The sequence below is a fragment of the Suricata suricatta genome, chromosome 10 (assembly GCF_006229205.1).
Source record: "Suricata suricatta isolate VVHF042 chromosome 10, meerkat_22Aug2017_6uvM2_HiC, whole genome shotgun sequence".
NCBI classification, from domain to species: Eukaryota; Metazoa; Chordata; class Mammalia; order Carnivora; family Herpestidae; genus Suricata; species Suricata suricatta.
This window is the reverse complement of record NC_043709.1, coordinates 118,496,095-118,518,372: the sequence shown is the minus strand read 5'-3', so window position 1 is coordinate 118,518,372 and position 22,278 is coordinate 118,496,095. Positions and strand designations below refer to the sequence as shown.

At 36.7% G+C, this 22,278-nt stretch overlaps 1 protein-coding gene across 1 annotated transcript in view; it reads right to left on the bottom strand.

Annotated features, from left to right (window-relative positions):
* The window catches only part of PLXDC2 (plexin domain containing 2), a 438,555-nt gene that overhangs the window by 97,779 nt on the left and 318,498 nt on the right, over window positions 1–22,278 (bottom strand). The window contains exon 7 of the mRNA XM_029954388.1: window positions 10,664–10,763. Coding sequence (XP_029810248.1) covers window positions 10,664–10,763 — 100 coding nt within the window. The remainder of the gene's footprint in view (window positions 1–10,663; window positions 10,764–22,278) is intronic.

Below are 22,278 nucleotides of genomic sequence, written 5' to 3'. Positions count from 1 at the left end.
TTTGTGGGTTCAAGCCCTGCATCAGGCTCTGTGCTGACAGCTCAGAGCCTGGAGCCTGCTTCCGGTTCTGTGTCTCCTTCTCTCTCTGCCCCTCCCCCTCTCATGCTCTGTCTCTCTCTGTATCAAAAATAAATAAACATTTAAAAAAATTAAAAAAAAATAGTACCTATATCACTGAGTTGTTCTGAGAACTAAAATGAGACAATAAACAAAAACTGGTTAGAACAATCTCTTTCACAAGAGTGCTCAATAAATGTTTAATTCAGCAACCAGAGATCACATTGGTTACCTGCTACATATAATGGCCTATTTCTATAGATCTAAACTCACTGAAATCACATTAAGGTTATGAAATTATGCTTCTAGGAATTTATCTCCCCCTTAGTTTAGAGAGAGTTAAATTTTGATTGAAATCAATTGATACTACAGGACACAAAGCAGGAATACGGTGGGTGTCCAGGAGATTGAGTACAAGTAGTTAGGAATTGTAGATATACCTACACATCCAGAAGCAAAGTCAAACACCTACTTAAAACCTACACATAGTTCTACGTTTATCTGCTCCTGTCTTTCCACTCACTTCGGATCATTCACCATTAAATACTACTCTAGAAGAGTAAGGGAGGTATCCCCAAATGAATTTTTGGGGGGCTTAGAGGGGTTCTAGGGCCATTTGCTGAATATATCTTCAGGTTTATCAGATTGGAAAACATTGGTTAATAACCATAATCCAATTAACTTCTTTTTGGTATAAGTAAAAATGCATATGTAATTTTCAAGGTGTCAACTTTATCAACCATTAGAGAAAATGCTAATATAATGGTATTTAGTAAGGTTTCTTGAGGGGAAGGCAGTTTTTGTTTTTGTTTTTTTTAAGTTGTAAGGCACCAAAAAAGATTACCCAGCTTCTGCTTTGTTTAAATAATACGCCTCCCTTGTTTTTTGCTAAGTAATTTAATTCTTGGAAATAAATAAATAACATGACTTCTATGAGATTACTGGGTTGGAGCAGTTTTGAGTTACCTTCATACTAAAGTTCACTCAGTATCTACTGTATTAGTAGATGCTTAAAATACTAGTTTTCTGTTCATTTCATATTATACTTTGAAAATCTGAAACTACTGACATAAGGACTGTGAAGGCTCTGGAAGTTAATTATTGATTAGGCATATGAGGGTAAGGGAAAGTGACCTTTTTTGCTATGCTGATTCTATCACCTGCTCAAACCCTTCCAACTATGGGGAGGAAATGAATTTAACAAAATGAAATTAATGAGAATGATTTTTGTTTGATGACCTGCCAATTAACGACAGTTTCCAAATGGTCATTTTTGCTGTATTTCAGAGACATATCTGTCACAAACAAGTAATTAGGAATGTATTTACTGGTAGCTCCTGCCAACACTCTAAGCTTTCATTTGATTCCAGAAATGTATTTAGCTCATGTGTCTTCTTTAGAAAGTCAGCCAAAAAAATGCTGTACCAAGAATTCAGTCAGTAATGTTGATACAGCTTTTACTATTTCTTTACTCCTTTACAAAACTAAGATTGACTATAATACTCATTAAGGGCTTTTAAAAATTAAAAAAGAAACAAAGAACTAAATCTCTGAGCAGATTAACACACTGAGAATAAAGTACAGTAACCAAAATCTTGAGGTGATAGGATTCAAAGTGTGAGTAATGAATTGCATTTTTTAGAAAATCTGAGCAAATTAACAGGAGGGATCATATGGAAACACCAGGAATCCTCTCAAATCAATATTCACCCTGGCCAAAATGAACACAGTTTAATGAGTACCCTGTGGCATGATTAGCCATGATCTAGTTTATTTGCCTGCCTTTAAAGGTAACATTCACATAGAGAATGTATGAGTAATTTTCTAACTTGGCTGATTCTTCCATTTTTATGAATATTTTAATATTGTCTGAACTGTGAAACAGATAATTTGCTAACATTGCCTTACTTATGGATAACTGATGCTATTTTAAAAAAAATTTGTCTTTATTTTATTTAGAGAGAGAGAGACAGAGAGTGAGTGGGGGACGGGCAGAGAGAGAGGGAGACACAGAATCTGAAGCAGGCTCCAGGCTCTGAGCTGTCAGCCCAGACTCCGTCGTGACCCGGGCTCTAACCCATGGACTGTGAGATCATGACTTGAGCCAAAGTCGGCCACTTAACCGACTGAGCCACTTAGGCGCCCCTGGATTACAAATGCTTAATGACTGGTCCCAAACGGTTATTTTTTTTTCCACTTCCAACTGAGCCTGCTACCTAGTACCATTCACTGAATACTCTTTAATGTAAATAGCACATATTGCACACCTACAAATTCATTCCCAGCATGAAGACTTGGGAAAAAAAGGTGCACCATCACAGCAGTGATTAAGCCTCCTGCACAAAATTAATTCACTAACAGGGAGAGCTGGTTGGCATTGTTAAATCAAGCCTCTACAAACAAGATGTTTTTGCTTCAAACATTCTTAATTCCCTGTCCGATTCTAATTCTATTAAATAGTGATGTAATTCAGGTTCGATAAGGCAACATAAAATTTAGAGGACCATGGAGTACTGATCTGAACCTCTTAGATTTTCTTCTCGTCCTTCCCTTGCGGCTTGTAAAGTTCAGGACACCGCTAAAACCGGAATGGTCAGATTTCATAAGTTACCTGAGCATGCGTAAAGAAAACCAGAAACTTCATCTAAAACCAAACTTTACTTTTCTCCTCATGCCATGTATTTACTAATGGCTTAAACAAGATGTCCTGACTTCCTTTAGAAATCCCTTCGCCCAAGAGCACCAGAGCCAGCAATGGGACAGTAAATGGTGATGCAGAGTATCTTAGTGAGCTCCTGTGACATGGGGACTGCAGGCCTCACACCCCGGTTCCCATTGGCCTAAGGACTGTTCTGGGCGTGGTGTTTCCCCCAGGAGACCTCACCTCTTTTTCGGGAGAAATAGGGGAGATTTTGCGATGTACATTCGCAACGTCATTAAATCTCTACTTTTTTTTCTGACTGAAAAGAAGATTGTGACTTTTAAAAATAAAGTTGAGTGAAATGTGGTAAAATACATTTCGAAATCAAGTTTTTGAAAAGCTTTTAGTGCTAAATTACGCAGATGTTTTGGCACTGACAGAAGAAAAACCCCCTACATTTCCAAGAAACTAAACTTCCTATAACAAATTCAACTGGAAAAATTAACATGTGGGCACGTTTATAAAAGTATCCAACCAGTATTTGTTGAAAATAGAAATATTCTCTGTGTAGTAGGGGAGCGTAAGTAAAAATAGAAATATTCGTTAAGTAATAGGGAAAAATAACAAAAAACGAGGCAAAACAAAGTCTAAATTTGAAGGCAAACAAGTGAGAGAAAAGGGGAGAATTGAATCTCTGAGGTCATAATTTAAATAAAGAAGGCGGACAGAAATTGATAGAAAAATTCAATTTAGATTATTTTTGAGAACTGCTTCGGCTACTTTCCCGTGCCTTCCATGGTAAGGCGACTTTTGCAAAAGATGAGCTTTTGATTCACTATATTGAATAAAATAAATGTACGTTAAGTTGGGTTTCTTCTCCTTAGGACTGATAAATCCTAGCCTAATAGGTACTCAATAGATATTTATTGGATAAATAAATGTTTAAATATCTTGAATTTTTCATAATGTATTAAAGTCTTTTCTATGACTTTTAGTATTTTATATTAGAAATAAATTATTAAATTGGAAGACATAGCTCTATATTGGTAAAATTTTGCTTTATCTGATATTGATGTAGGATAAAATGTCAATGAATAAATGGATAAATAAATAAAAAACAATTAACTACAAATACCTCTGAAATATGTTATAATTAACTAATCAGTGATTTCTAATATCCAGAAAACTTCTAAATATTTCTTTTTTGAGAATCCAATTTAAAAATCAATATTTTTAAAAAAGAAGCAAACATTTAGGAGTTTATTTTTATTTATTTTTTTGCAAAAGCAAAGGACATTTATTATTACGGCTGAGACTCGCCGGGCCTAGGTTCGGTCTCACAGCCTTCACCAACGCAGTGGATCCGTGCTGAGAGCCCCGATATTTAGGAGTTTAAATGTTTAGGATTAGAATCAAACAGGAGGTGTTTGAAATGTATGTCAAACCACAGAACATCACTTTGGATAATGCTTTCTTTCTCAGAAAAGTTTTGTGAGAGTATATTTTATAGGGAAAAGTGTCATGTTACTTTTTCTTTTTATTGAGCCATGAGTGGGCAAATGCATACTTGGGAACCAAAGCACCTTATGAAGCTGTGCTGTAAAGAGAAGCAATTGTATCTTCTGTAAAATAAATACTTTGAAGTGTTTTCCATTTTGAGGAGAAGAAAGGTAGGATTTATTAGAGGATTTGTGGATCAATCTGTCCTTAAATGAATGAAAAGACCCTAATAACTTTGAAAATAAGTGAGGCTTGGGGTGCCTGGGTGGCTCTGTCAGTTGATCATCTGACTCGATTTCGGCTCAGGTCATGATCCGAGGGTTGTGGGATAGAGCCCTGTGTCAGCTCTGTGCTGATCAGTGGGGAGCCTGCTTGAGATTCTCTCTCTCCCTCTTCCTCTCTTCCCTGCTAGCAGCCCTCTCTCTATCTCTCTCTCAGGAGGAAAAAAAAGAAGAAAGAAAATAAATGAGGCTTATTCTTCTAAAAGAGCTCTAATAGGTTATGAAAGCAAACTATCTTAAGTTTTTCCAAGATTATTCATTTCCTCAATAGTTTGTCAACATGGTTCTTTTTTCTTTAATTAGAGTTGCTAAGTAATTATAATGGAGCTGTCCTACTAGCACATCAAAATTATAAATAGTTTTATTTGGGGAAAACCAGTAATAATGGAATGCTTATATTTGAAAATGTGTTATTTAATCACATCTAAAATTCTAAGGCTTTCGAAAGGCAAAGAATAGAAACAGTATGTTCTATAAATATTATACCCAAAATTTAATATTTAATTTAAATACATGCATATGGTTTATTGTTACTCTGTCCAAGATGGTAACCACTAGTCACATGTATCTCTTTAACTTAAAGTTAATTAATGAAATCAATTAAAAATGCATATCCCCAGGTCTCTAGCCACATTTCAAGTGCGGAGTAGCCACAGGCAGCTAGTGAGACCGATACTCCACAGTTCTGATTTAGGACATTTTAACAGAGCAGGAAGTTCTATGAGACAGTACTGGTCTATGCTAGTCTGTTTTTGAGAATTAAAGCTTAAGACATTTTGCAGAGTAAAAATCTCTCCGTAACATTTTTTTTTCAGTCTGTAAATATAATTTTGGTCAAGTTTAAAAAAATTGTTGCCTGGTCTGTAAAGTTTATAAAGAGACAGTATATGACAAAGTATACACAATGTTCCTCAGAGTTCTTTGAACCTCTAAATATCTTTAGAATATATTTGCTTTCCAAATGAGTTGTGACTTTTTCTTTGAACATGCTAACTAACATTTCTTATTGAGCTGTGAAAAATAATTAACCAACAAGGCAACGGCACATTGTAGCACCAACGACGTTGGTTAATAGGTTTAAAACAGCAGATGCAGATGAGAAACAGACTGATGTTAAGAAAGAAGCAGATAATGTACTGCCGGCGAGAAGAGTGTTGTGTTCTAAAGGGTTCAGAAATAGCTGTTATCATAACTTGTAGAAGAACCATTTCAAGGTAGGTCAGCAGCCTTCCAGATGGCTTTCTTGGACAAGAATTCTGTGCGTGTTTTGTAAAACTAACTTTCACATTACAAAAGTGGCATAGCTTTAGGTTTCCAAATAAAAGAACTGCGAAGGCAAGAGTGGATTTTCTTGCTGGAAATGTTATGCTCTTTAAGCTCGGAAGGTGGAGAAAAGGTGAATCGTGAGGGAGAAGGTCAGCACCCTAGAGATTCAGATGGAAATTCAGAGTGTTAAATTGGGGGAGATGGAAACAAACAAGTAAGAACGGTTCTAGTGAGAATTATACATTTATTCAGGAAGACCTTTGCACACTGTGTAAAGGATCTGGAGGCACATAAGCTGAGGCTGAGAAAGAATTACTTAATAAAGCTATTTGACAAGAAATTATGGAAATTACACATGACCTATGAATACATGACAATGTGAAAACCTTCTGGTGATCAACAGAATATTAAAGCAACAATGAAGTACCATGTTCTGCTTATCAAATTTGCAGTTTAAAAAAATGATGACAGTGTCTGGGAGCATCCGGGGAAATGGGATATCTAATAAAATGCTGGGGGTTGAGGAAGTAAATTGCTATGACCTTTAACAGAAAGCAATCTGTCAAAGTGCATAAAAACCCATTAGCAGCCAATGGCTACATATTCACTTATAAACAATCAGCTGTGTCAAAATTTGAAAACGAAGATGTTCAGCATTGTTTACTTGATAATTAATATGAAAAGCAACGGGCATGACAACCCAGTGCTCACGCAGGTTACATAAATTATGAAATGAAGGAATTTGTTGCAGCTAAAAAATGTATTATATATATTAAGAGAAAATAGATGACAAAAACATTTTTAGCACAATGTCAATATTAACGTGCCATGTGTCTGCGAGTGTATATACTATAAATAAAAGTTTGGGTGCAGATATGCGGAAACATTAATTGTTATCTCCCTGTGGTAGATTTACAGACATTGGAATTTTCTTCTTTGCATTCTCTGTTACTTTACAAATCTCTCTGAATTAATATGCACTGTGGTTATAATTACAAGTATGTTCTTATATTTGGATTTCTGTAATGAACAATCAAAGTCATTGTATGCAGACCAGTTTTTCACATCTGGACCTGTGGAGACGGAATCAACTGATCTCTGTGTTCTTTGGGTTTCTAAAGTTCTACAAAATATTTTATGAAAAACAGAAAGTGATGCAGACACATATGTACACAGAGACAGACAGACACATCAAGACATCAAAAAGGAAATGCTGCTTAGTTACAAAGAATGAGTTTCAGAGAGAGGGTGTCGTATGTTTCTGGTGAGGGGTCTCCTGTGGTCCCCATTCTCATAAGCATTTGTTCTGGGTGTGGACATCTTAGCATCAGTGTCTTTTTAAAGTGATAATGTTGATTATGATGAATAAACAATAAATATATGTACAAATACATTGCTTACCTTGTGCCAAATACTTCATGCTACATACTCATTGTATCTTAGGTATTAAGATAACCACGTGTCTGTAAGGTTATAGGAATTGAATAAAATGCTCAAGGTCTCATTATTAGTATTCCCACTATGATAACCCTTATGTTTTCTGGACTGCTAACTAATTTTATCTTTCATTTTATTTTTTAGAGATAAGGGTTAATTTCACCATTTTTTTTCATTTGTTTTTAGAAGGAGCAAAGGAATTTCCTTTGTCACTTAGAACTATTTATTACTTTACTAACAATGCCTGAATTCCCGCTGATACTTTAAACTGTCAGATCACCTGATCTTTTTTTGAAAGACAAAGACTAACGTAATAAACGATGCTTGAAAGTTACATTGAAATCATTTATTATTTGGAAACCTTTAAAAACTGAAAAACAAGTTTTCTGTTATTGATATTATGATGAAGGGTGGGGAGAAATCGTCTTGATGAGTAAATTAAACTTACCTAACAGCTTTACAAATGCTTTACCAAACCTTCACCAACTGATAAAAATCGTATAGCAACTGCGGTCCCACTGGGAAATATTATTCTCAAGGTTATAGCTTGCACTCCTGTGTTGTCATGAGATCAGGCTGAGGATCTAAGTGCTATATAAACCATGTACCCAAAATGATTAAAAGAATAGAAATCTGATCTTATGAGAACAGGGTCCTACATAATGCACCTTGCACTAGAGAAGAAATGAAACCACTCATTACTTAATGATAATGATCAGTTTTTCCCTAAATTCACTCAGGAGAAGAAAAAGGGGGAACAGAGAGGAATGATTTTAATTCGCCGTGAGGATGACTCCTAATAGGGTTGTTAGATAAGAGAACAGAATTCTGAAATGGATTTAAATGTTTATCTAAGCTCTGATTGTACAAATAGGTAACATACAGATCTCTAGGAATCATATTTCTCTGGGAAAAGTACTACTTGTATAGCTTGTATTATGCTCATCTTGGGTCAGTCTAATCTCTGGCATATATGAGGATGTGTGAGTTTTTTTGTTTTATTTTGTTTTTTAGGCTGAGAATGCTCTGCGAACACATCTTTCCCTTTATACAGAAGTTCGTGTAACAGACATTATTACACCTTATGGATGTGGGAATGTATTTTTAAGGAGATTTAAATTTTTCTGTTCCTGAAGAGGTTTTAAATTTATTTTTATTTTTATTTATTTTTTATTTTTGAGGGAGAGAGGGTTGGGAAGGGACAGAGAGAGAGGGAGACAGAAGATATGAAGCAGGCTCTGTGTTGAGAGAAGACAGCCCAAGGCAGAGGAACCAACTTTGAGATAATGACCTGAGCTGAGGTCAGACACTTGACTGAGCCACCCAGGCGCTCCCCTCCCCAAAAGATTTTTAAATAGAACACATCAATTCCAATTTTCTTGGTGAAATATGGTCCCATCTACGGCAGGGACGAGTGGATTAGAAACTCAGAGCTTCCATTCTTTCTTGGCTAATATACTCAGGATGTACCAGTGAGGTCAACAGGAAATGTGAATGTTATTCCAGCAAGCAGCTTTCCCTGAACTCGAAGCTTGTGACATTTTTTTAGATGAATACCAAGTCTCAACTTCAGACGTAACCTGTTCTCAAAATTCATATAAACGTTGCCAATTTATTCAATAAAATTTATATCTGGGAGGAATATTTTTCTTCAAAACATAATGGTTACCCTACTACATTATAACAAGGGATGCAGAATCGTAATTTGGGTTCTAACGTCTAAGTGCAATTCTACCATGCCTCAGTTCTGAGACAACACTTGCATATTAAAATACATTTGTAATTCTTTTTTTCTTTTGTACTTGGGTGAGTCTTTTTGTTAAAACAATCATATATCAGAACATCAACGTGGAGCAGGCTGGCTTCTGACGAAGCTGCAAACAAAATTCTTTCTCAGAAGAACAGAACCCACAAATAAACTAAACTGGTGCTTTGCTTACTTGTGTAATAATTGACTCAAAGTCATGCTTGATTTAACACCCCGGGAAGAAGGAATGTGAAAACACTCCTCAAAATGGAATCAACTATGGCTCTCCCAGGATAACAGCCTCTTAGTGAAGAGGATGTCTTTATGTGCCTACACATGCTAATATGTCCTTGCTTTGTTCATTGTGCAATTTCATTTCTGGAAAATCTGCCTTGATTTAAAAGTTCCCTCAAATGTTACTTCCCACTAATTCTCCACTAACAAGGAGAAAACCGCCACGTAAGATACACGTTCTTCACCAAGCAGAACTCCCATATCTGAATGTCATTCTAAATTGTAGTTGTAAGATAATCCCTATAACGTTTCCAGCCAATCCACCGCTCTGAAAAGTCTAAATAATTTCCACTCCATTTACCTTCTCTGTATTTGAGAGATGATATAATTAAACAGAATTCGTTTAAGAGAAGACCAAATAGCATATGCATGTGATAAATTTAGTCTGCCCCTCTAGTGGAGTATAAGAAGAACTTTGAACCAAAAAGGGAAATAAATGATCTAAATTGAGGTGAATTTCATTTTTGTCTCTTGCTTTAAATATGCATGTTTAGGAGGATACAAACATCTTCAGGACTAACACCCGAAGCATCCCTCAGGACTCTTCTAGAATACTGAAGGCTTAAACCCCAGAAACTTACAAACAATGGCTGTATACATGATCAGAACTACTACTAATGGCAGTTTTCTGAATTTCTAATATTTTGAATGTTTAATATGTACTGCTGACTAAATAAGACATGTATTTATTCTACAAATGTAAACTAGACTAGATGAGTAAAAATGATTTAAACAAACAAGGCATGTATCTTCTCTGGTAGGTATAGCTCCACCAAAATTTTCATTTACTTCACTTTATACTTTTTCTGTCATCTTCTTTTACACTCTCAAATGCTTTTGTACAAACACAATAGACATAAAACAGCACAAAGCTCCTCTTTTGCTAATAAATTTAAGCTAAACAAATAATAGTTATATTCTTATCAAATAATCTGTCATTCCTTTATGTTCTTATTAATGAAAGAAATAAATCTGTGTGGGGCGCCTGGGTGGCTCAGTCAGTTAAGCATCCAACTTGGGCTCAGGTCATGAGTTTGAGCCCTGCGTCTGGCTCTGTGCTAACAGTTCGACGCCTGCTTCAGATACTTCCTGACCCTCACTCCCTCGTTCTCTATCTCAAACGTCAATAGACGAAGACGAAGACGAAGATGAAGACGAAGAAGAAGAAATAGATCTGTGCAACCAAGCTAACTATACCAAAGAATCCAAAATTACATACTCTTGGCTTAGCTATTTGATTTCACTTTACCTAAATTATGAGTTGAAGAGTAACAGAGAGACAGCAAATGCCAATAAGAGTTATAAACCAAAGATAATTTACAAGCAGCAATCAGCTAAGTGATTCCTCTGTGCAAACAGTCACATCTGCCTAAAATCAATCTCCTTTAAATTTACCCCCACAGCAGGCTCAGACTTTGCAATTACCCTTCTTCTACATACTGGGAATTTGTTGGATCCTGTGGACAACGACAAATGCATCAGACAGCCCCACTTTCACTGGGTGATTGGTCGAACTTATCTGTGTGACCAAGACAGGAATCTGGAAAAGAAAAAGCAGATTGCTATGTGTTAGATTTGAATTTCATTTTGGAGTCGCCCTGGGGAAAGTGGTCATCTTGTTTACTGGAGAAAATCAGGTACTGGAGATGAATGACCAGGAAGAGTGGGTGGGAAATATTAGAGAAGACATACAATACCAAACTATAACATCTGTTTAGTGCTTTTGATGGGTTAATGTGACAAAAGAGTTCCTGGTCCAACAGATAGCTACTTGATGAAGAAAGTAAATAGATTTTCTGAGAATCTAACTGGTGCTGAAGGCTGGAAACATCACACGGATAGGCACACTGTGAATACATTTGGTGCTGGCTTTCATTTCAGAAATAGAGACTCTTCTCTTACCATTTGTTTTCTTAAGGTATTTTATTCTATATTACGTTTCATGACTTTTTTTAATCCTTGTGTACAAGTGGCCTTATAGATCTAAAACCTAGAGAAGGACAAGTAAGTGCACTGCGAAATATATGTTTAATAGGCAATATCACTGTTGACTAATAGATAGTGAAACTTGGCAAATGTTAATTGATGCTGAACTATTCTGACTGAAACCTATATGGAAAACTTGTGAATTATGATGGTTCATCTCAAGGTCACATTTCCTAAATTTAAACCTCAGTGGGACCAAAATCTAAAGATGACAGTCATTTTTAATATTTACAGTCAAGAAACTTAAAACACATTGAGAATATATTAAATAAGACAAACCCTTGAAGCCAGTTTTTCTAGATCTAGAAAACAGTCATTGGAGATATGACTACTATCTTTATCACCAGTGTTATAGAAGTAAAAATGAGCACTAAACTGTCTGCAATAAATAAAGAAACAAGAAACAACAAGGGAAGATAGATGTACCAACAAATCTTAAGGTGGAATAAGCAGACTGTGGCCATCTGTAGATAATTCATTCAACATATTCGACGTGCCCTTGTCTTATAAACCATAATAACCAGTGTAGCAATGAGAAGGAAGGAGAATACCGTGGAGAGAAGATACAATAAGCACTGTACTGCTTATTTTTGCTCATGACATCAGGAAACTGTAAAAGGGGTATTTTGTCAAGATTAACCAATTAAGAAAAAATTTTAATGTATCTTAAATTTATGGAAGTATCTCAAGAAATAGAAGATGATATTTCAGTATGCCCAGTTCTTAACCAGTCATAAGAAGTATTTTGATATTTGCACAACAGAAACAAAAAAAGCAAGGTCAACATTTCTGTCCCTAAGGGTTCATTCACTAAATGAAACTCTGACATACTTTATTTAGTAACTACTAAGACATACTCAGTATCATATATTTAATTCCTTTTATTTTTTAAATTTTTTAATGTTTATTTATTTTTGACAGACAGAGTGTGCGAGCAGGGAAGAGGCAGCAAGAGAGAGGGAGACACAGAATCAGCTGCAGGCTCCAGGCTCTCTTTGAGTGTCAGCACAGAGCCCAATGTGGGGCTCAAACCAGTGAACCATGAGATCAAGAGCTGAGGCTGGATGCTCAACCAACTGAGCCACCCAGGTGGCCCTTTATTATTATTTTTTTTAAGTTCATTTATTTTGAGAGAGAGAGAGAGAGAGAGAGAGAGAGAGAGCGCCAGTGGGGAAGGGGCAGAGAGAGATGGGAAAAGAAGATCCAAAGCTCTGCACTAATAGCAAAGATCCTGATGTGGGACTCGAACCCATGAATTGTGAGATCATGAGTTGAGCTGAAGTCAGATGCTTAACTGACTGAGTCACTCAGGGGCCCCATAATTCCTTTTCTTAGTGGACTTTATACTATTTCCCAGTTTTACATGCCATGTTGAGGTATAAATGTAATTTATATTTAAGATAGACATAATTAAAGAAAAAAGACAAAAAAATTAGAAAAAAACATAGAAAATATTTCCAATTCAATTTACCTTTTGTATATCCTAACAAGACAAAGTCACAATTGCCAAATAGCATTAACACATGCCTGATCAGGATTAAGTATGAGAAATTTGCTAACTTGCTTTCATCCTCCAACATCTGTGACAATTTTCCTCTGCAAGGTGAGAAATCTTTTACCAGATAATTCTGTGTAAGTGATTGTATTCCTCTTATTCCTTACTCAAAGCAGAACTTGAGTTTATAAAGCTATCAACTGGAAAATCCTATTATGTTGTCATGAATATTGTATTTTAATATAAGGGCTTACTTTTTAGGTCACTTGTTTTGTTTCTGCAGACCTCCTTATCATAATTTCCCCTTCTTTTCAGATTTTCTATTCCACTTCTTCAATCTTTCTTCCTTGTCACTTTTTTCACCTAGGCATCTTTCATTTTGATTTTATTGTCTTCACTTCTTTCCTTCCTTTCCTTCCCTTCCTTTACATTTTGTCTCTAAGTCAAACCCACTCCTCCTGTTTTTATACCTGTGGTGGACTGGTTGTACTAATGGCTTACATCAATGCCCCCCTTCTTTCCATACCGTTTACTCTCACTTTTGGTCCCCTCTCACTTGGACTCTGGCTCAGTAATATGACAAAGGGAGAGACAGCAAAGGTGAAGCAAAATAGAGGATAGAAAATGTATTTGCACATTTCTACCTTCTTTCTTGGCCCACGTGCCATAAGAATGTACACTGTTAGTCTGCTGAAAATATATGAAAGGCATATGGAGGAAAATTTCCTTTGCAGCAGAGGTCAGCTAGCCCCTAGCCAATCCACCAGCTAACAGCTGACCCATGAATAAGCCCAGTTGAGATCAAGAGAGTACAAACCAGATCAGTAGCACTATGAAGCTGATCCACAGGTATCTTGTGAGACACAAGAAATGGAGTTAAGTAACTACATTTTGGGGTGATTTGTTACACAGCAATACTAACCAATGCATTTTCTATTAGAGATCTAATAGCAAATACAAACAGAGAAGTTTGGGTGTTTCTACATAAAATGAAGTAGCATTCTTCCTCCTAGGTTTCAGGGAATCATATAAATATCTCTGTACTTCTAGGTACAATTAAACTGGAATGACTGGAATGTTCCAGGAGAAAGTTTCATTTTCTGCATCTTACTTTCACTCTTTTAGATCTCTTTATTCCCTAGTTTATTCTTTTTCTTCTCTATTCCAAGAAATGAAGACCAATGTGTCTGTTACCTATATTCAGACTCATTTAACCTAAGGAAAATCCATCTGAAACCACAATGGGTTGCCTAACAATGTAGACAGTTTTCTGTCATTGAAAACAATCCTATCATAAATTGCCAAACCCTTTAGGAAGATAATTGTAGATGACCTGTAAAGACCCTTTCAAGCTTCCATTCTATGGTTTCACTCTGTTGAATGATCTGGACCTTTCCAAACTTCAACCAGTAAATTGTTAACAAGGGTGAAAAACTGTACCTATTTGTAAGAGAACTGAGGTCAGCAGAAATCACTCCCTGCTTCTAAGGGTAACATTTTAACTTGCTGCTGATTTTCTAGTTCTACTTTTTCATGGGATAGTGACTTCTGAAGACTGAATCTGACAAACCACTATTACCATAAATAACTCTAAGTCTTAACATTATGTGGAAATATAAAGCAGAAAATAAATTTCTGAGAATATTACCTACTATATAAAAATTATTTTCCCCAAAAGGCACATTACTCTCCATGCTATTTGCTAAGATAGAATAAATTCGCTCATTTATTAGACATTAATTGAATATTTTCTGTGTATTACGGTAGGCACTAGAATTATAGAAGAGAACAGAACAAAGACCCTGCTCTCCTAGTGCTTACATTCTAGAAGGCAAAGACTGATATCAAAAAGTGAATGTAAAAATTTAAGGTATGCTGGGAGGTGGTAAGTGCTAAGGAGGAAACTAAAGTATGGCAAAGAGATAGAAGGGGCTAGAAGCCTCCCTTAAGAGAAGGAGTCACAGAAAGTTTCTATGATGAGATGGTTTTTCTGTAGTAATGAACCTGCCATGTGGATATTTGAGAAAAATGCTGAGTAGAGGAATAAGTATAGGCAAAGGCTTTGACTAAATTGCTTCTGGTGCCTTTCAGAATTAAAAGGGTATCACTGAAGCATGAGTAAGTAAGACTCTCAAAGGAGATGAGAGGTGCTGGGGGCATGTCATAGGGAGCACATGTTCCCTGTAAGCCATGGCAATGGCTTTGAATTTTATTTCATGTTGTACAGTGATGGTTTAGAGAGTTTTGAACAGAGGAAGGCTGTTCTTTTACATCTGAAAAAGGTCACACTGTGATGTGTTGTGCCATCAAGACTATAAGGGGCAAGGGGAGACAGAAAAACTAGTTAGGACGGTATCACAGTTGTCCAGATAAGAGATGGGTGGCTTGGACTACACTGGAGTGATGTGTGTAGCAGGCAGATGTGATGGGAAGATGGATTCCAGATGAATCGTGAAGGCACTGCCATTGAGACATGCCGTGGGTGTGAGGAGAGTAGGAGACATAGGAGGTCAGTGATGTCGCCATGGCCTTTGGTCTGAACAGCAGGGAGAAGGGAGTTGAGCATTTCATTAGGGCCACCATGTCACCCACCTGCACGGGGGCTTTCACACCACAGGCCAGAAGGAGCTGTCTGCCTGTGAGAGGGACGCCTGGGCATCACTGAAGAAAAGTACTGGAATGTCCAGAGATGGACAAAACGAGAAAAGAAAGGTTTGGAAAAGGATACTTTTATGGCAATTCCACTGGCCTCAAATGCTTTTCTTTAAAATTTTATAGAGTTCATGAATAAAAACACAGATTTTCTAAAACTATGGTCTTTTATCCTAATTAAATATTAAAATAAAAACTATGAGAAGCTTTTAATTCCCCACATTTTTCTAGAAGGCATCTGAGTCTTTTATGAAATAATTACATATCAGGTTTTTTAAAAAACTACTTTTGGCAATTGAATTAAATGCTTGATATTGTAAAAGATTAATGAGGAAAAGATGAACAATTCCAGGCTTTGCCACAGATTTCTTTCAGAAATAGTCTGGTTCTTTCCACCTGATACTGTCATATCCTTTTTGCCTCACTTTCTTGGACTGTAATCTTTTTATTTCAAGACATCAAAGGCATGGGATTGTTCTCCAAAAGGATGGTTCATCCTCTCCCTAACTGCAGCCAAAGAAATTGGCCTGTGTAAGCTCCCTGAGCAAGTCGGACCAATCTGCAGGTTTCCATATTAGTATTTAACTATAGATCATTAAGATGAATCAGGAGTACTGTTGGAAGTCACATTTAACTTGAGCTACATTGACTAAAACAACAAAGCAACTGTGTGTGTGTGTGTGTGTGTGTGTGTGTGTGTACAAACCATCTAGAATTATAGCCAGTATTATGCAGAATTAGTACAAGAAAGGGTCTGTCATATTGTCACAATCATCTATTCCACAGGGGACTCTAAGTGGACAAGGAAATGAAGTCAGAGAAGCCATGGTCAATGAGGATGTTCAAGTAGGAGAACCCTAAAAACTTTGCTTTATGGGAAGCTATTTTTTTTAACCCATTCTACAAGTTGTTCTTGAAAGATTTCTGAAATTAGTTCCTGGGGTTTTCAGGAAGCTATCCCGAAACAGTACCAATTATAAACTATAGATGCTTAAAAAAAAAAAAAGAAATGTAGCTTCATTATTTTCAAGTGCTATAATAGTTGCCTTTTTATGATTGAGGCACAGCTAAATTTTTGTTCGGCCTCTATTTGATTTGTACTGACTCATAAATTTCTGAGAATGGGTTTTACAATCACATTCATTCCACAGGATAGTTGTAGAAAAAGGAACATTAGCTAAAATGTGCTTCTATTTCCGCTTACACAAGCATTTCTAAATTCTTTTTTATAGGTGTTTAATTTTTGTTTCATTTTACAGGACAACAATGAATTTATTATTTAAGTGAGTATAAATTATATGCAGTCAGCAGACAAAATTAAGGCAGGAAAAGATATTAGGGGCAGGAAAAGGTAGAGCAGAGCACACTGGTCCCTCGAGGAAGGTTCAGAGGCCAAAGCGGCTCTGTTCCATGCTGTGGTGCCATCCTCCAGGATACAGAGGCACAAATGCAGCACATAAAATGTGAGCTTTTATGTCTGCCATAACAGCGTGCTGCTTGAGTCAGAGGTAGTGGAACTTTATTTTCCTTTCTCTTCTGCACTGCAAACCTCGCCAAAACATTCATTTGTTTCCATTATGGACCCAGCTATCTATCTAATAGGCAGCACAACATCTCAGCCAGGGCTTGATTGTGAAGTGTGGTGTTCCAAAGTATGAATCACATGCTCATCACTGGTGAAGAATTACTCTAAACTCATTTTTGTTCACTCGCGAATCCACAACATGGTGCCTAGTAGCTTAATATATACACATAAAAAAAACCCAAAGCTTATTAGTTTACCCATTCTCACCTGCATTCAACCTTTAACTTTCTATCTCATCATCCTTAAATGTCAGATCTGCCTTCTGTGTAGCTCAGTAGGGTGTCCAATTATAAAGTCATACTTTCTTTTATTACTATCATAACAACACAAAGTCCTGAGTGTCAATGTTTAGTTGTCTCAAAATTGTATTTGAATAGAAAGGCTTTCTGTTAAATTTGACAAGATAAAAATCCATTTTCTTTGCTGACTATCATTAACCTTTGCCCAATTATGTTAATCTTGTTTTAGCTTATAGTACTGAATTCTTTCCACATAACACGTATTGAGCAATGCACTTGATGGCATGAAAGCAAAGGAACATCATAAACTAAAGATACATTCTTAATATCTCTCCATCCCCTGTTTCCACCATCACACCCTATAGAAAATCTAGAACAAGACAACATAAGACAGCTCCTATATTAAAAGACGGGTTTCAAACTTAATCTCTACATAAACCAGTGCCAGCTTGGAGTAAGAAAGAAATTGCTGTGGGAGAAACTGGAGGGAACATACCCTGAATACATTTCCCAACTGACTGTTGCTGTGTGGACATGTAGGGCAAATAAGGTAGGGCTTCCGAGATCTCCAGGGGCAATACAAATCTGTATTTTTATTTAAAACCTTCTGATACTTAAGTGTTGACAACATATCCATTTTACACACACACACACACACACACACACACACACACACACACACACACATCACACATCAATGTGACGTCTGATTTAAAGACTGCCCCTTACTGAACTGACTAGTAGAGTTAGAGCTTCATATAAAATAAGACAATGAGGCCGATGTCTGCCTGAAGAAGGCAGTGTGACTGGGCTCAAGACAATAAATAAAACTATCGTGAGGCCTTTATGTGGGACTACAGCTAGACAATGGAGCTTGCGTAAACATGACCAGGGAATCAAACATTAGGGAAGAAGGGAGGGGATTTGGAAACCCCTTGGGTTTGGAAAGACACGTGGTGTGCACAGGCCTTTCACCTTGGGAAGAGACAAAAGAGCTCTTTGGTCTTGAAGCATCAGAGCAGGGAGTCAGGATTTTTGCTGATTCAGGCAAGACCAAATCTCAGTGACATCTCAGGGGTGGGAGGAAAGAAGGGCTTCGAGGAGGAGGCGCATCCTGAAAGATCAAATACGTTGTCCAAGGACAACACAACAGCCAGGGGCAGGGCCAGCGTTAGAACAGGTTTCTGTTTCTAAAATTACTTCCTTTAGCTAGATCCTTCCACCTTGCTATTTTAATTAACTAATTTATTTGTTTATTTTATTTATTTTTACCCACAGCATTTGTTATGGGAACATCATAAAGGGAAAGTGGCTCAGTCTTCTTACACTGCGAAAAGTAAAGGAAACCAGAACATCAGGAAGTTTTACGTGTGAAAAACTAAAACATAAAATACATCCACAGATACAAATAAATTAGATCCTAAATAAAGACATTTTGACACAATTTTGTATTTCATGTATTTAAAATACAGGGTAATGCTATAATGTAAAACCATCTGTGTCTCTGTTTTCTTTAGAATTATTTCCTGAGAGTTTATAATCAGCATTTTATGTCACCTGGGTTTTCTCAATCTTATATCACAGATTCATTAAATAGGTTTTATTTAAATAAAAGTATAAAAATATATGAACATATAATGTATATGTATACTTTTCATACATATATATGTATTTCTACTGGCAGAACTATAAAGTTTTTTGGATGAAATATATTATATAAACACATGTCCAATATTCTCACACATAGAGCAATAGTCATAAAGGCAAATTACTTCATATCAAAGGTAAAATTTCACTGCTCTGTTCTTTTGGCTTTCTCTTACTTTCTTGAGTTATTTTTTTCCCCATAAATTCTACAAGCTCAGCAAGTGTTCATTTTTAAATACTTTCAGGATGATAATCATGAATGAAGAATCACTACATCTTAAATAAGAGAAAGAGTTTTGAAGGAAATTTTACAAATGCATTAAGGGAGACACTTAACCTATACCAAATTGGGGCTCCTGGGTGGCTCAGTTAGTTGAGTGTCCAACTTCAGCTCAGGTCATCATCTCATCGTTCGTGGGTTCAAGCCCCGCATGGGGCTCCGTGCTGACAGCTAGCTCAGAGCCTGGAGCCTGCTTCGGATTCTGTGTCTCTTTCTCTCTCTGCCCCTCCCCTGTTCATGCTCTATCAAAAATAAATAAAATGTAAAAAAAAAAAAACCTATAACAAATTGGCAGTGTTGCTTTATTAGCTATGCATCCATCCACAAAAACAGTGGATGTTACACTAAGGTACATTAAGTTTAAATACTTAAATGGTAAAAACAGACTAGAAAATGATCTTACTTAATAAACAATAGAGTTCTTCTATAAGGTGTTCAACCAAGAAAATGGGTGGAATAGGTGGACTTGCAGGGACGGTACGCATTCTCTGTGATTCCCCCATCGCCATATCTTTCTTTTTGTGTTGTCAGAAACTGATGACTACCTGTCCCTCTCATAAGCTAGTTAAAGAATAACTGAATTTGCAAAAGATACAGGAAGAATCATATCCTTCCCTAATTTGTATCAAAGTAACAATAAATTCAAAATACAATAGGAAAAATAGTATAATAAATTTAAAATACAAAAGAGAAGCACAAGTAAAGGAAATGCAACTTCTAAATTATGATGATATACTAGGGAAGAACATGAGGACTGTTAAGAAATCTGATTTCAAATCCCTAATATTTTTGGAATGAACTCTTCTTTGTGAATAGTTAAGTTCCTTCACACATTATCCATGATTCCCAGATTTTAGGGCTACATCTACTGTAAGGAACAAACAATAATCACTATTGAGTAGTAACTAAGAATAACATAAAAAAGACCCTGGGTGGCTCAGTTGGTTAAGCACTGGACTCTAGATTTGGGCTCGGGTCATGGTCTCATGGTTCACAAGATGGAGCCCTGTGTCAGGCTCGATGTTGACATCACAGAGTTACTTGGGATTCTCTCTTCCCCTTTCTCTGCCCCTCCCCCACTCACGTGCATGCCCTCTTTCACTTATTTATTTTATGAATAAGTAAGTATTTAAAAAATCATAAAAATAACAAAGAGTATGGGATCTAGGTTATAGTTGGTTATTAACGGAATAGGAAATAGGAATGTGATTTTCCAAATTCATTTGTCTAAGGAAGGGTGCATGTTTTATTTTTATTATTTTTACCTATATACATTCTCTTCTCATTTTTTTTAATTTTTTAAACTATTTTTTAATGTTTTATTTATTTTTGATACAGAGAGAAACAGAGCATGAGAGGGGGAGGGGCAGAGAGAGAAGGAGACACAGAACCAGTAGCAGGCTCCAGGCTCTGAGCTAGCTGTCAGCACAGAGCCTGACACAAGACTCGAACCCACGAACATGAGATCTGACCTGAGCCGAAGTTGGAGGTTTAACCGACTGAGCCACCCAGGCGCCCCTCTCTTCTCATTTTTTTTTAAAAAGTAATAAAATAAATAAGGTAAGTGCTATAGAAAGGCAAACCATTCTTACCTGTGCTGTCAAGGGGGAAGAGCTACAGTAGAATACTGACCAGCCAGGAAAGACCAGAGAGGCTATCAAAGTGAGTGAAGGAGTTCAGGCATTTCTTGAAAAGGAAGTTTAGAGAGAGGCAGTTGGGGACAGTGATTTGGAATATAGGTTCTGGAGTCATATAACCTTGGATGAACTTTTTTTTCATAATGTTGGGAAAGTTATTGAACCACTCTGGGTGTTTTAGTTTCCCTCTCTATAAATGACAAAAGCAATTACTGCTTGTTTTTTGTGAGAATTATAGGAGATAAATCTTAAGCACTTAGGTCACTGCCTGGCGTTTTTATAAAGGGCTTAATAAATGCTAGACTTTGTCAAATTAGGGAATTGCTATTAAAAGTGAATGGGACTTCTGGTTATGGCTGACAAATTGGTAAAAGACCATTTCTCCTACTGAGATCAAGCAAGAAAGATAAATAACATATAGGAAGAACCTATTGGAGGCATCAGGTGACTATCAAAGAGCGAAGACTTGAAAAGCCAAGATTCCAGAGAAATGAAATCACAGAAGTGACACAATACCACTTTCCTGTTAAGGCATTTGGCAATTTACAAGCAAGATTTAGAGGCTGAAAACTGAACAAAACTTCCTCATGGAGCTGAGGAAAACACAGTGTTCAGGGTCACGAAGCCAAAAGATTCTGCAGTAAATGCGCAGGCCTGGGTGGAGATTCCTGAAGGACTACTTTCTAAAAGTTAGTGCTACCCCGAAATATAGCAATCTTTACAAGGACTAATGCTCAACTTTCAGAGAGTTTAGCCATGACAGTACTAAAGTAACCTGTTTGGGATTAAGGAGGGCCCTTGTGTTGAGCACTGCATATTATATGTACGTGATGAATCACTAAATCCTATTCCTGAAACCAATATTACATTATATGTCAATTAGCTAGAATTTAAATAAAAATTTGGAAAAAAATAGAAATGTTTGCTAGTTTAAAAAAGTAATCTGTTCCATCCTACCCATCAAACAAACAATATAAATGCTCACTGGAGGAAGAAAACATCATCCACAGCCTCAATGTATTTTTTTAGTAGTTGTAAGTAATGGCCAACATATCTAGCATAAAAGGAGACATGACCGAATAGACACTTCTCCAAAGAAGAAATCCAGATGGCTGACAGACACATGAAAAAATGCCCAACATCACTCACCATTGGGGAAATACAAATTAAAACCACAATGAGATACCACCTCACACCTGTCAGAACGACTGACATTAACAACTCAGGCAACAACAGATGTTAGCAAGGATGTGGAGAAAAAGGATCTCTTTTGCACTGCTGGTGGGAATACAAACTGGTGCGGCCACTCTGCAAAACAATATGGAGGTTCCTCAATAAATTAAAAACAGAACTACCCTATGACCCAGCAATTGCACTACTAGGTATTTATCCAAAGGATACAGGTGTGCCGTTTTGAGGGGGCACATGCACCCCAATGTTTATAGCAGCACTCTCAGCAATAGCCAAAGTATAGAAAGAGCCCATATGACCATCAACGGATGAATGGATAAAGAAGATGTGGTGTGTGTGTGTG